The sequence below is a fragment of the Hippocampus comes genome, unplaced genomic scaffold (genome assembly GCF_001891065.2).
Source record: "Hippocampus comes isolate QL1 unplaced genomic scaffold, H_comes_QL1_v1.1 scaffold261, whole genome shotgun sequence".
In the NCBI taxonomy this organism is placed as follows: Eukaryota; Metazoa; Chordata; class Actinopteri; order Syngnathiformes; family Syngnathidae; genus Hippocampus; species Hippocampus comes.
Window position 1 is genome coordinate 2865102 of NW_017805824.1, and position 15458 is coordinate 2880559.

At 42.7% G+C, this 15458-nt stretch overlaps 1 protein-coding gene across 2 annotated transcripts in view; it reads left to right on the forward strand.

Annotated features, from left to right (window-relative positions):
- The first annotated feature begins 6374 nt into the window (after positions 1 to 6374).
- lmo1 (LIM domain only 1) overlaps positions 6375 to 15458 on the forward strand; it is a 33920-nt gene continuing 24836 nt past the window's right edge. Inside the window, exon 1 of one of the 2 annotated variants that reach the window (XM_019886989.1) lies at positions 6375 to 7149. In XM_019886989.1, coding sequence (XP_019742548.1) covers positions 7128 to 7149 — 22 coding nt within the window. In that variant the 5' untranslated portion in view covers positions 6375 to 7127. The remainder of the gene's footprint in view (positions 7150 to 15458) is intronic. The other variant, XM_019886990.1, reaches the window with a different exon arrangement.

Below are 15458 nucleotides of genomic sequence, written 5' to 3' on the forward strand. Positions count from 1 at the left end.
AGGGAGGCCTATGCTATAATGCAGCATTGTTAAAGACGTTTACCCAATTACACTTAAAAGCAATCGTGAAAAGGCATTCTTAAGCATAGCCGCTATGATTATTTTTAAAAACATTAGCACAAAATTGCAACATCAGGGCATTTCACACTCCCGAGCACAATGCATTAGAATATTGGATCTAAAAGCATATCATTCAGCATCTTAACCATCAGACACCATCTCTTTACTTTTATAACACACGGGCCCGTCAGTGGTCTGATTAAAAAGCACCATTCATCCCACTTAGCCAGAATACAATTAAGGGACAAGGCTTTAAAAGCCCAGCCCGCAGCCTCTCCCCCCCATTCTACATAAAAGGGGCACTCTCCTCCGAGCTTTGCCTGTAAATATCATGTTTGATATGAGGTTTTAATCTGCTTAGCCATTCTGAACTATAGAATGGGCTCATCCTCTCTCCAAAACCCCCGTCCAATGGCCATGTGCCGGAGGACGAACAGGAACACAAAACTAGCCCGCTATCTGATTATGTGGGGTTAATTGCAGAGCGCTGTTTTGTAGTGGCTGCATTTGAGAGCCACCCATAAATAGACGGCCATGGCTAATGCATGCTCAGAAATGAATGTTAATTAACTGTGTATCAGAGACGCATACTCAGGGGCCTGTTTCTAGTATCCACTGACCCCACTATTGGATGTGGAGTGGGAAAGGGTTTGCGCCCAAGACAGCCACACAGACATGAGCCATGGATCATCGAGAATGTTATGTCTTGGTGCAAAGGTAACATGGCCAATTTACAATCATGACAAGCGCATTGATTGAGAGCCACGATGCAACCACGTCCGTGTCTCCACCATCATGAAGCGTGCTAAAACGGGATGTGGATCAAGATCCATGGTGTGAGCGGCACCATCACTCCAAAATGTCTCTCCACTCAAATGTCACTGAGATTCAAATATACATGAAGCATCTTCTGTGACATAATTTATAGCCTCTGACGCTATTGACTCCAGCATTTGGTGTACTTGTCAGGTAATTGTGGTAAATTCACAGCCCTTGCCTCGCTGTGGCCCATCATTTCTCACACACGCGTTATTTTCATTCCCCTTTATGAATGGCCATAATAGAGTGCCTTTTCCCACCTCTTGTCTGACGGCTATTTGAAGTTGATCCCGTTCCTTTCCATTTTCTTCTGTGTGATTGGATTAATTGCGTGTCACTCACTTTGCTGGAGGTCAGCAAACATACACTCTTGGTCATAAGTCATCAATCTACGAATGTGACCGTCGAGATGAAAAGTCAAGCATGTCAGCCACCAAGCTGGACAGACGAGGGATCAGCTCACTGATTTCAGGGCCAGCCCAATCATACCATGACCTGAGAGCCCAAATGATCCCTGAATGGGCTGACCACTCCAAGTGTTGTAGAAGAAGGTACTATAACTGAACAGAAAGGCATGGGTGTTATGATGATTGTTAAATGTGGAAACATTGGATTTATGACATTGAACCAATGATGGGCAAGTTACTTTCAAAATGTAATATATTTCGTATTTATTCATATGATTTTTGGTGTTTTAAAAGGACAATACAAAATGCCCAAGTATAGCTGGTAGAGGACGATCTTTAACTATATCGTATGGGTTATAATGTTGAATGTTTCGACGCTTTGGTGGGAGATCCCTAATCTAGCAAGAACCATCTTGCTGGGCTCAGAACAAGATGCATTCTTGGGGTTTTCTTAACTCACAAATATTGCGAGAATTCAGCTTCGCAGGCAAGGTTAGGAGATCCCTGCCTTTGACCCATATTTGTATCAATAACAAGATGTATTTTTAAACTATAAATATCGGAACTGATATTTGGTCCAGTAAATAAATAATCCCAGACTGTGCACGCTGAAAAAATATCAACATGCTCAAATTAATTCAGACACATGGTGTGTTCCTATTTTCAATGATGTTGTTGTTGTTTTTCTTATTTTTTTATGAATTGATGAATACTTGATCATTGGTTGAACAAATAATAGTGATTGATGAAGTATAACTGGTAAGTGGTCTAACAAAACAGATTTATAGATAGCTAGATCAATCGATGGACAGATGGACCGACGGACGGACAGGCAGATACATTGACAGATAGATACTAGTGTGAAATGTAAATCTTGTTACTCGAGGAGACCTCCATCCATCTATCCATTTTCAACAGCGCTCATCCTGAACAGGGTCGTGGTGGGTGCTAGAGCCTCTCCCGGAGGCAGACTACAGCATGAACTGGTCACCAGAGATGATGGCCCTTGCTGAAGTGACTAATGAACTTCTCCAATATATGGACTCCGACTCCTTATCAATACTAGTTGGTGTGTCAGCCTCAGTATTTTCTTGGTTTAATTTGAAGTACTTCTCAGTAATTCACGGCAATGCAACGTCTGAGTTTTGTAATGTTACGACGTGGAATCCCACAGGGATCGGTACTTAGCCTTTTATTGTTTAGCATCTACATACTTCCGCTTGGTGACATTATACGTAAATATACCATTAGTTTTCACTGTTATGCAGATGGTACCCCATTACATTTCACATGGCACTGGAAATAAAAAACCCACGCAATTTCTTTAATCTAGAGGTGCCCATATTTGTATCAATAACAAGATGTATTTTTAAACTATAAATATCGGAACTGATATTTGGTCCAGTAAATAAATAATCCCAGACTGTGCACGCTGAAAAAATATCAACATGCTCAAATTAATTCAGACACATGGTGTGTTCCTATTTTCAATGATGTTGTTGTTGTTTTTCTTATTTTTTTTATGAATTGATGTATACTTGATCATTGGTTGAACAAATAATAGTGATTGATGAAGTATAACTGGTAAGTGGTCTAACAAAACAGATTTATAGATAGCTAGATCAATCGATGGACAGATGGACCGACGGACGGACAGGCAGATACATTGACAGATAGATACTAGTGTGAAATGTAAATCTTGTTACTCGAGGAGACCTCCATCCATCTATCCATTTTCAACAGCGCTCATCCTGAACAGGGTCGTGGTGGGTGCTAGAGCCTCTCCCGGAGGCAGACTACAGCATGAACTGGTCACCAGAGATGATGGCCCTTGCTGAAGTGACTAATGAACTTCTCCAATATATGGACTCCGACTCCTTATCAATACTAGTTGGTGTGTCAGCCTCAGTATTTTCTTGGTTTAATTTGAAGTACTTCTCAGTAATTCACGGCAATGCAACGTCTGAGTTTTGTAATGTTACGACGTGGAATCCCACAGGGATCGGTACTTAGCCTTTTATTGTTTAGCATCTACATACTTCCGCTTGGTGACATTATACGTAAATATACCATTAGTTTTCACTGTTATGCAGATGGTACCCCATTACATTTCACATGGCACTGGAAATAAAAAACCCACGCAATTTCTTTAATCTAGAGGTGTGCCTCGCTGAGATTAAACAATGCGTGTCTTTCAATTTTTTGCTTCGTAACTGAGCTGTTGATCAATTGGCCTTGCTCATCATCAGCACCCATTTAAGGACACCACTCTGAGATATGATAAATGTTCTTTAGCCCTTTCCACTCAGCAATATCACTAAAATCCGTTCAGTTCTATCTGTTGGTGACACAGAAATTATAATCCATGCATTTGTTACGTCTCATCTTGATTATTGTTATGTATTGCACTCTGGTATTCCCCTGTCTAGTATTAAAAGTCTGCAGTCTGTACAAAATGCTGCAGCTAGACTCCTGACAAGGATGAGAAAGTTTGTTCACATTACCTCGATACTCACCAACTTGGCTCCCGGTCAATTTGAGAGGTGTCGTGGCTTACTTTGTACCTGTAAAATATTACACGGCCCAGCACCTTCCTATCTCATTGACCTAGTGATACTGTATGTTTCGTCTAGAAGCCTTTGCTCGCTAAACGATGATCTTTTAAGTGATCCCGAGAGCCACAAAGAGGTCCGCAAGTTTTTGAGCATTTTCTATTCGGGCTCCTGTGCTGTGGAATGTTCTACCCATGGATATCAAAGCCACTACCTCAGCAGAAAAGCTTAAAACACAACAAAGGCTTACTTATACTTATATACTTTAGTTAAATTACTTGTTGGCCTGTTTGACTGACGCTTCTATTGTCTCTCCTACCCTTCTTCCATGGCTTGGGGAGGGGATGAGGTTACGATGACCAAATTGAAAGTCACTGTTTTTTTGTTTTTTGTTTAGTTTTGCAGATTGCCAAACACGAATACACCTCCACGAAAATTCCAACTCTCAAAGCGCCAGTACAAACCCTAATTGTATTATTGTTGAAAAATAGCTAAACATGAGTGTTTGTGTCAGGCTTCCGAAAGGTTTCAAACAGAATCGAACTCTACAAACGTAGACTCAGGAAAGCTGATCTAACAAAATTATCTATTTACAAAAAATAGGCGCAAGCCCAGCAAAGTATAAATAATGACACTGGACAACAAGCGAGGAATAAAGCAAAGGAAACAAAAAGCGCTTGCACAAGGCAAGGAAAAAACACGAATGAAAATAGCTTGTAGCTAAAGTACAAAAATGACCAAACTGTGTGGAGAATAAACCATGGATACACTTAAACACACCAAGAACTACTTGCTTGAATGACGAAGAACGTAAGCAAAGGCAAGAGCCAAAAAACGGAGAAAACAAATTACAGGATGAGCCAAAAACGGAACATGAGCAATAAGAGAGCATCGAGACAAAATGCACATGAACAATGACTTGAGCAAGGCGAAATTATTCGACAGCTTGACGTGGGTCCATGAAGTCCTTAAATAGTCCCAATAATTGTGATGCCAGGTGTGCAGCAGGAAAACTGGGAACACCTCTGCCACCTGCTGGACACTAACAGAACATGATCATTGCAGTTCGTAATCAAAAATGTGGCTGGCGAAATCTACCATCTGTACTGTTTGTAGGGAAAAAAAGAGACAATTAATGGTTAATTTCCTTATTTATTTTTGTCATCCATCTTTTTTCTGAACCGCTTTATCCTCACAAGGGTTGCGGCCGTGCTGGGGCCTATTCCAGTAGTCTTCGGGCAGTAGGCGGGGTTCCCCCTGAACTGGTTGCCAGCCAATCTATTTGTTTTTGACTAAACTTATACAAGGGTATTGTAACTTTACTCTCAAAGGGCTGCAACGGATTCCTAATATTTCCATTCACTTAAATGTGAACAATCACTTTTGTTCATGAACCAAGTCACTGAACAAATTAAATTTATAAATGAAGGTTTGACTGAATTTGCCATTCATCAGAAGCTAACGATGTTACAATAATGCAAATATGTGCATCCAAAAATGCAGCTCTGCTTACCTTTGGACTTTTGAATTATAGTGCCATTGCTTGAAAATGGCAGAACTTCAAGCAGCCTAGCAACTAAGTCATGGGTGGAGAAACTCAGACTGGGGGTGTTTTTATGTAAATTTGCCCAAAATTGAAAATGACTCACTCACAGACCCATTTTCCGAAATAAGCAGCTCAGCAAAGATTTACTTGGTTGTGCAGTTTCACACTTAATGCGTGGCTGGGCACTCCACACACAATACAAGCAATTAAAAAGTCAATTTTCCATAACGTTTCCCCTTTAAACGACCAAATAGGGTTCCCTTGATAATAAATGACAAGGAGCACCCCAAACTGCCCTCAAAACAAACAGAAAAAGTTGACAGTACTTTTCTGGAAATGTTTCTTTGTGTGCACAGAGTAACTCTTGATAACAAAAAAATATGTGGTGCAAAATGTAACAGAAGGCATGGACAGACTGAGCAAGCTCACACCATAGACGGCCTGCTGGCTGCTGACAAACCAACATTCTTGTCCTTCTATTCCTCACGCTCTCCTAAATGGCTAATCTTTCTTGGATCTCACCATTAATTGGTTACCAGTCTCTGCAGGGCAAGGGAAAGTGGTGCTATTTAAGGCGCCGACATGCAACAGCAACACTTTCATCTTGGCAATGACAGGCAACAATTATATTAGCAGATTTGAAAGTGAACCTCCTATCTAGGCACTAATCAAAAAGTCAGCCCATCTGCTGCGTGTATCTGTGCAGCATGTATGATAAAAGTGTGTCCGACGCTAATTAACTGCTAAGTAGACCACAATTAGACACTTTATTTTCTCCTCTGCAAGAAAAATAAGGAGAAGAGCACAATGAATGCATTTCATTGTGTAGCATGAAGCAACATCTCTCTTTCTGGCTCTCCCCTTTTTTCCCCCTCTCTCCTTGACGTACGCGCGCGCGTGCACCCGCGCATCAATACAACCTTACGTGCGTGTGCGTGATGTCTATCACGCGCGCGCGCACACACACACTTTCTCTTTCCCTTAGCTGTGCTTTTGTGTTTTGTCAGAATTAATGAGAAAAGTTCCCTTGCCCTAGGGGTAATTAGTGTCCTTGGAGTTAAATAAGCTAATACTTAGACACCTCTGGCACAAGCAATTATGTTTGTGTATTGAATAATTGATTCAAAGAGGGGGGAAGGGCTGCTAATCAGATCTGAGCATAATGAATTGATTTAATTAACAGGGGAATCCTTGGGTCGCTGCAAAGAAGCGTGCGCGGCGCATTTATTGCTCAGAGCGGAGCGGGGCGCGCACAGACGCGGGCACAGAGGCGGCGGGAGCACTTTGTCACATTTGCAATTGGATTTGTTTGAATGTAGTTGTCGTCTCGGAGCAAATGAGAGCGAGAGGGGAAGCGTATTAACATCCAGGAGAAGAGAGAGCTCAACCCAGCTCGGCGTGCGCCTCATCCGCCTTCCAGCGCGCACCGCACGGCACATTTAGTCGAGATTCACGCCGCCTATTCGCCTCTTTTATTCGCATGGAAGTGATTCGAAGCGCTTTGGGCTTATTTATTGCGCAGCTCAAGTGGGGAGACGCGCATCCGGCCACGGCAGTCAGCGTCGTAACTATCGTTCTTATTTTTAGAGAAAGGTGCTTGGTTTAAGGGTTCGCCGTCTTGCCCGCGCCGTGCACAACGACAGAAAGACGATCTCGGTGAGAAGCTCCGAGCGGAGCGAGCCGCGCAGCCTCCTGGAGCCAAGGACGGATCGGCCGGGGAAGGACTCCTCGTTCCTCAGGACGATGGTGCTGGACAAGGAAGAGGGTGAGTAACATCCCCGCCTCTTGGATGTCACATCCTGGACACTCGCGCTGGTAACCGCTGACATTTTCGGAACACATTTGGAGCTTCCCCGAACCTCGAACCACATCAAGTCCCCTTAAATTCGTACCGATTTTTAAACTACCCTTGAGGGTCGGTGCTTGTGTATAACCCCCCTCACCCCGTCTGCATCGCGAAGTTGAGGTGCACCCAAGCCGAGCTCCTCTCCCAAATGCACAAAGAGAATGGAATGTTTATTTACACTTGATGTGCAGAGCTTGAAGTCTCCCGCTAAGTGCTTTTTGCCTGGGTGAAGTTGCTAAGAGGCAGCCAGCCTCTGACAACCTCCCCGGGATGGCACATGACAGCAGAGTGCTTTTAACTTGATTGCAAATTATGGATAACGCCGCGCAGCCTTGACTCACTTTTCCCATCCAAATAGGCCCGCTTTCATTACTTATCTATTTCAATGTATTTGGGTTAATGGGCGAGGAAATCTAATTAATTTTAATTTAAATCAAACTCGCCTCTCTAATGATGTTCCATTTTGGATTCAAGCTGACGTGAAGACGTGCAGTGCATTTATCACATGCTGGTCCACAGGTCTAAATGATGCTCAGTGTACTGTGAATGCATTAAATCCATTAATGTGTTATGCTTTTAATATTCAAGCAGATCCCATATATGTCCATGGGGGAGAGCACTTTGAGGTCTGAGACCAAGTTTTCTTTCTTGTGACACTTTTAAAGACTCTCTCGCTAAGCTTCTTTTGCTGACCACCTGCTGAGATGTACCAAAAATATACAACAATTTGTGTTAGAAGGCTTCTGCTCCTTTCAGGGCTCTTCATCGGCAAGTAATGGATGCATTTTGAGCCCATTATTTATGTTTGAAAATTGATATTTCCCATCTCTTAGTCGCCCATCTTTTCACTTAGACATCACAAAAACATTAGGTTTTTGAGGCAAAGACATATATTGGCCTCCCTGGCGACATCCATGTCGTGCCGCTAATGTACCCAAATTAACTGAACTGTAAATAGTCTGCTTTGAATGTCTCTTCCTTATATGATTCATGATCCGGATTGCTTTTAACAGTTATTGGCTAAGCAATATGGTAAATGTACAAGGTGATGCAAATGGCATTAGTGGGAAAGGATGCACAAGAGCATGTAATGCAGTCAATACTACATTAACTACTGATGCCCAATTACAGAACCAGGGAGAGTGGCTTTTAGGAGCATTAGGACTTGCAGAAAAGCTGAGATCACCTGCTGCTCATTGCCTAAAAGCTTCACCCTTTATTTGCTGGACCCGGCCAGCGCCTCCAGCATTTCGGCCCGCTTGGCAACAGAGCTGCTCCGATCTGGTCTCGCTCATTACAGTGCCTCTTAACGTTTATTGGCTGTAAAGTTATAGCCTTGTCAGTTCAACCTTCTCACATGTAATGCATCCGCTCAGCACTTGCTCGAGGAAGGGGGCAGTTTTGGGTGGCCACATAATGACAGCCTGTAATGATGTCTTAATTAGAAGTGTGCTTTTCTGCATGAAGCGTCATATTCTTCATACGGAGCATTAAGAGGTGCGGCGTACTTTGAATTCGATGAAGGTCACTGCCTATGTTTGTCAACGTTCTGCGGTGGTTCGAATATGTCACCCTGGAACCCTTTCTCCACCGTCACTAACTTTTATCAAAGTTAAGAACAACAAGGAAAATGTATTGCTCAAAAGTAGCCGTTTATATCACCATTTTTAAACTTAACGAAACATTCTTGCAAATTCACACAGTGCCTTCCGAAAGCGCCTTATGTCGGAAACTCCGGATGAACATGACAACCGTGTTGACAAAATTGAAAAACATGAAAACACCACAAAATGTGGCCAGTGTTGTTTTACCTCATCTCTTGGCATCGATCTCTTCTTTTTTAGCGCTTGCTCGCGATACCCGTCTTGTGCACACACTTTCCAAACTCACTTTGAAGCAATGAGTGTATTCTGAGTGTTGATCCACTCATCAGTTCAGCCTGTAAAGGTGCAGACGAGGGTGGCGGATTCGCAAGTTTGGAACGTGACTGAAAACCACCCTGTGATCGGCACAGGCACTGAGTCACGATGAGCAAGGCATCAAACTTCTTTGTAAAAATCTTACTGTTTATCTCATCGAAACTGCCAAATGTGCGCACGCGGCCAAATATTCAGCCGTTCTGTCACCGCGGCCCACCAGTTGTACACTGACCTTAAGCAGAAGCCAAATCCTCCAGCGACTGATAAGTTTCTGGTTCCCTCGCGCTGGTTAATTTACGGCTCCCTTATCACACTGTCCTGGAAAATGTGTACACTCATAAAGCGTGTGATTGAAAAGCAATCCTTCAGATGAACACAGACTGGTGATCTGTCAGCTGCTGTAATAAACCTTGGGCTCCAGGCTCACATTTTTATTTTGAAATAATAAGAATTGCTTCATTCTTTACCGGTGTTACCATGGTAATACTGTCTTGTAGCGATGTTATATTGATTCAGAAAGTGGACAGTAATATTTCTTTTCTGTTATTTGGTTTCTCAGGGTTGATTTCTAATTTCCAGTTGGAGATTACTTTTATATGTTGCTTAAGTCTTTTCACTTTTCCACAGGAATGTAATTTGCTCGCTGGTGTTTGCTATTTTCTCAGCTTATTGGTTTGCGCTTACTTCAAAATTAAACTTGCCCATTTCAAATATTGAAATTACAGTACATCAGGTTTGTGAGCTCTAGGGCCTGAACAATATTAGAAACCCACAAGTCACAGGGATTGTTTTTTTTGTTTCTTACATTCTGGGTTAACTCTTTAGTATTCCGTTTAAAATTATTCATGAAGAGCAAGTTTCTCATTTATTTAATCATACGGGGATTGATCTACAACCATGTCATGATACCCTTTTCTCTTCTGCCATTGCAAGTGAGTTGTGCTCTCAGCGTTTTGACTGCCACTCATATCCTAAAGCTGTTGTCAAGAAATCACACGTGCACCCTTTTGTGAGCAGTATGTGTTTAATTCCGCTGAATTATCATTGGAGGTAATTTCCTCTGTCACCATTAAACCTCTTGATCCCCATCATTGGTGATTGTTTCGGGTTTTCAAGTGTGCGAGATGTGTATCATTCATTTCCCACAATCTTGGAAGAATTTAAAGAGACTCAATTGAGACACGTGTTAGCGAGTGAGCCCGCCCGCTCACTCGCCTCAGATGCAAACGGCTGCACTCATCAGCAAGATGCAAAAACTCAATTATGCACTCTTGAGCTGTGAGAGCATCCAGTTTATTATTGCCTCAGGCTGGATGTTAGGCTTGCTGTCGTCTGTGTGTGGCGAGGGACACATGATCTCAGGGAGGCCTACGGCAGCCGTTGTCCAACCTTCTGTTTTGTCCAACCATTCCAATTAATGTTGTCACTGTCCACGGTTTTTATTACACTGGCACTTTGAGAGTCGTGACAGTTTCAACAGGACGATTCGGAGGTCTGATGATCACAAGAATAAATCAGTCCACTCAGTATAGTGGACTACAGAATACTAGCAGGTGGGGGCATGTTTCCTTTCTTCCAGTATGTATTGTCCGCAGCTTGAATGATGCCCCCTAACCACCAACCCGATATCTTTCACTTCCCTGTGTTGCTACCCTCCCCCTTCCTAGAAATACCAGAATCTGCCACTTATTGTACAAAGAGAAACAATACAATACACCAGGGGGTGCCCAACCAGTCGATCGTGGTTGACCGGTAGTCCGAGGACTGGTTCCAATTCGATCGCGAGGGGTGTAGAGAAAAATGCACACTAAACCCAAACATCCTATCAATTTAACTTTCACAATCAGGAGAATAAAAAATAAATAAATCAAAAAGTAGGTCACCTTTAACCTACGGCGGCTCATGACCTGTATCACAGGTGGATGTTAGCGGTCAGCAATCTGCAATTGCAGCTCACGATCAGAGCCGGTTGAGGTGATTTATTTATTTATTTTTTCTCTCATTCAAAGTTTGTTTGATCTGTAATTCACCAATGGCATTGTCAAAGCATGGGAATCTGGAGTGCCAGTAGAAGTATTTTAAAATGGTACACGCAAGCTATGATCGTGATGTTTCTGGACTGAACACACCACAAACATGCATCACTGCCTTTATGTGTGAGGTCTCCTACAAAGGTGGGCAGTGATTTCCTTTCCACAAACTCTTGTACCTACTTTATTTTTCTGTTTTGTTCACGTTAGCGTCCTTTATGGCTGTTGCTCATCATGGCACGCGTGTATACACGCGCACCTCTGTGTATGCATTCACATGCGGTAACGGGTCGATCGCAGGAGGTCGGCTGCTTGACAAATAGATCTTTGGTCAAAAAAGGTTGGGCACCCCTGCAATACAGTATGTGGGCGAGTAATAAAACTCTCTGGAAGTGCAAGTTACAGTCAAGAATATTCATGGCAGTCGTGCTGGTGGCAATAATGTACGTCGGAGAGTGGTTGACAACTGCCAAACAGCCGAATGTGAGTGGTGCCTTGAGATACAATCATTCCGCTGATTTTATTTTTCTCCTTTGATTTGCGACCATAAACCTAAAATTAGGCTGTACAAACAAATTCTTTACATTGTATATTACTACACAGTTTTTATGGAGAGGAAAAAAAACTGGAACCGATTAACGGCATTACCACTCATTAACATTCATTTCAACCGGAAAAATAATGAGAGATACGTGCGATTTTATTTTAAGGCAGTACTGTAATGGTTTCTTTCTTGGCTTGGCCATTCGCCTCCTCCAAAATGTTGAGTTGTGTATACGTAATGTCAGACAGAAACAAACATCATATTCCCTTGGTGGAGGTGTCTGATATACGGGGAGATGACTCATTACTTTTAAAGCACAATTAAAGCACGTTGTAGGTGCCAGATTTATTACAGCATGAGCTGCAACAAACACAGACACGCTCAGGAGGAATGTCGATGTTGCGCAAGCAGAAAATCCCCCACGAAAAATGTGAGTCATCCATTGTTAGTTAGTGTTAAAAAAAAAATTAAAAAGTGTTTATCAATATCAGGCAGCTAGGCAGTATGGATCGCTCCCTGCAATTTAGATACTTTCTGCCACTTGCTGTTAGTATGGGAAATAATTAGTACTGTACCGATGCATCTACAGGACAAACACATACTTGAGCAACGCACTTGTTTCACTCATGCACATTCTCTGCAATTAGTTCTTTGCACCCTGGCTAGGAATTTACACACTCTTGTATAATTCTTCCTGCAAACTGTTGTTTTTAAAAGGACAAAGAGACACAAAAGTCACGTGAAGCACCAAATAACTTGATGTAGGATGACAGGCAGCGAAACAACCTGAGAAAATGTTCCTGCTAATGGGCAAATATAATGTGTCATTTTCCGATGACGTCTCTACAATTTTTAGACTTATTTTACTGATATCAATGGAGCATTTTTCTATCCTTTAATCTTGGGTCATGTCATGTCCAAAAAGCAAAAAAAAACGTTTCCTCGTGTAGCGTTCATTGTGAGCAGACGTGTTTGTTGTGATTTACGCAAATCTAACTGTTTTTATGTTATTTCCGGATAGTGTATTACCCCCTAATCATGGGCTAATAACATAGTTTCGGATTTCGAACAAATCGCTTTTCGAACAGCCTTCTGGAATGGATTACGGTCGAAAACCGAGGTATGACTATGAGATATATAAAATATAAATCCAGCACCCTGAGACTGTAAGGAAGGAGGCCGGGGACTAGTGAGTGTGAGAGCCACTGTCCAGGATGAAACATCCAAGCTCCGTGAATACATCAAGGAGAAGGCTCCAACGGATGACGTACTCAGAGAATGTCTCAGACAATGGGGAACAGAGGATGAGGTGCGGGAAGAGGGACCATCGTAGGAGGACAAGCCCCTACACGGGATGTACCATCGGACCATAACGGAAGTGGCTGATCTCAAGAAGTCCTATCAGTGGCTGGAGAGGGCTGGCCTGAAGGACAGCACAGAGGCACTCATCCTGGCTGCTCTGGAGCAGGCCCTGAGTACCAGAGCCATTGAGGCCCAGATATACCACACCAGACAAGACCCAAGGTGTAGGTTGTGCAAAGAGGCACCTGAGACGATCCAACACATAACTGCAGGGCGTAAGATGCTGGCAGGCAAAGCCTACATGGAACACCATAACCATAGACACCATAGTCTACCGAAACATCTATGCGGAGTATGGACTGGAAACCCCAAGGTCAAAATGGGAAACTCCTCCAAAGGTGGTGGAAAATGACCGAGCGAAGATCCTGTGGGACAACATTTATCACCTATCTGATCATGTTTTAGCCTCCCAATTTTTTTTCTCAAAATTCATCAAATTGAAAGAGCGTAGCCACAGCATCGGCATCTGATTTGACATCGAAAATACATGGCGGGAGACAAGCGGTGATTGTGAAATTTTACACCCCACAGGTGCCTCGATTACGGTTCTATAAGTGATAATTCCACTAAAACCCAAATACTGGTGGGACGGGACAACTTATTTCATGTCAATGCCTTTTATACCTAACAGCGTCAAGGGGGAAAAAAGTCTCGAATGCTTACGAATCTTGTTGAGGGTCACGGAGAGGTACAACCTATCCTAGCCAACTTTGGCTGAAAGGCAGACTTCACTCTGGATTGGTGGCCAGTCAATTGCAGGACGTATAACGATACGGACACCACTATTCATACTCACAATTACACCGTCACTGAGTGGGAACTGAAACCACCCTGCCCGCACTGAACCCCTTGATGCCTTGGAATTTAACTCCAACATCAAATGACCGTTACATCTTCGTCAGACAAACAAAATGGAAAATTCATTTATTCAAATGATGAATGGCACATTCATAGTTTATTTCTAATGAGAATTAAAGTGATGAGCACTGTGGGATCCTCCGTTTATTAAATCATACAGCCATCTTTTTGGCAAATACGCCACCCTTGGGTGCCATGGCTCATATAAAAGCAAACATGCTGAGAAGTAATCTCTCACAGGATGACCTTCACTCAATCAAGTCTCAAACAACGAATTAAAAATGGTGATTAAGATGTTAGTTTTGACCCTGTTAAAGCGAGTCGACCAGCGTTCGGAAATTGAAGCTGCCGATTTAATCAGCGCTAAACACATTATATTTGCTACGTAAAATTTGTATGCAAATGACCACACAACACACATTACTCTAAATTAGGAATTTGGGTCTATGTTCACACATTCATTTGGTTAAATTGTTTTTTTATTTCTTACAGAACATTGGCTCTCATTGCGTTGTCATGTGATTTGATCTGAGAGCAGTAATTACATTATGACTGAGTATGTTTCCCCTCAGTGTGAGGTACATGTGCACTTTCTCAGTGGCTCTGACACAAACAGTCCAAGAAAGACAACTAAAATGAAATGGCAGTAGATGATACAAGGCATTGGGTGTTGAGATTGATTCAAGCCAGTGACGTGCAGGGTCAGGTGTGTGGGGTCAAGTATGACACTGGCATCCATATTATGGACGGCATTCAATCAGTATGAATGAACTTTGTGATTTGTGATCGGGAATCCGCAAACTGACCCCCGTTCCCCTACGCACCTTGACCATTGGGGAAAATCCCCCCATATGGATGAATACCTATAAATTCGTCAGAACAAATTTCAGACAAGGTCATCATTTGGATGGGGACTGACGACCATCAGATTCCATGTCACCCTTATCTTCTTGAACATCTTCACAAATGTTCCCCCAAGAGACCTTTCCCATTATTTACCTCACCAGTTGTGAAAGTCCGTGTTCGAATGGCATTAGAAGCCCGTGCAGTTAGATAACTGCCCCCTGTGGGGAATCTGCATTATTCAGGATTAAAGTGCCTCCCTTGGTGCACTGCGATGTGGTGTTCCTTCTTAACACCCCCCCCACCCCGACCCCTCCCCAACCATTTTTGACACAATGAGGACCCTGAATGACACACCTGTCTCCCAGCATTTCCTTGGCAGTAATAAGTGTGCAGTAATTGCTGGGAATTAGGGAGGATTTTGAACACTACTTCTCGACCTCCTGAGTGACACAAACCTTCGAAGGATCCATTTCATTGCTCCCTAAATGCATTTTTAATGTGGAATAAAACACGTTTGGCCCTAGTCATTGTAGTATTAACTTTTATAGTTTTGGCAGAGTTGCATATATGCTTGCTGTAGTTTATGAGGTGCTATTAGAAAAGTTCCGGGATTTGTGTCAAGATATACAATATATTTCAAACCCAAAATACAACTTTTCCCCTTCTATG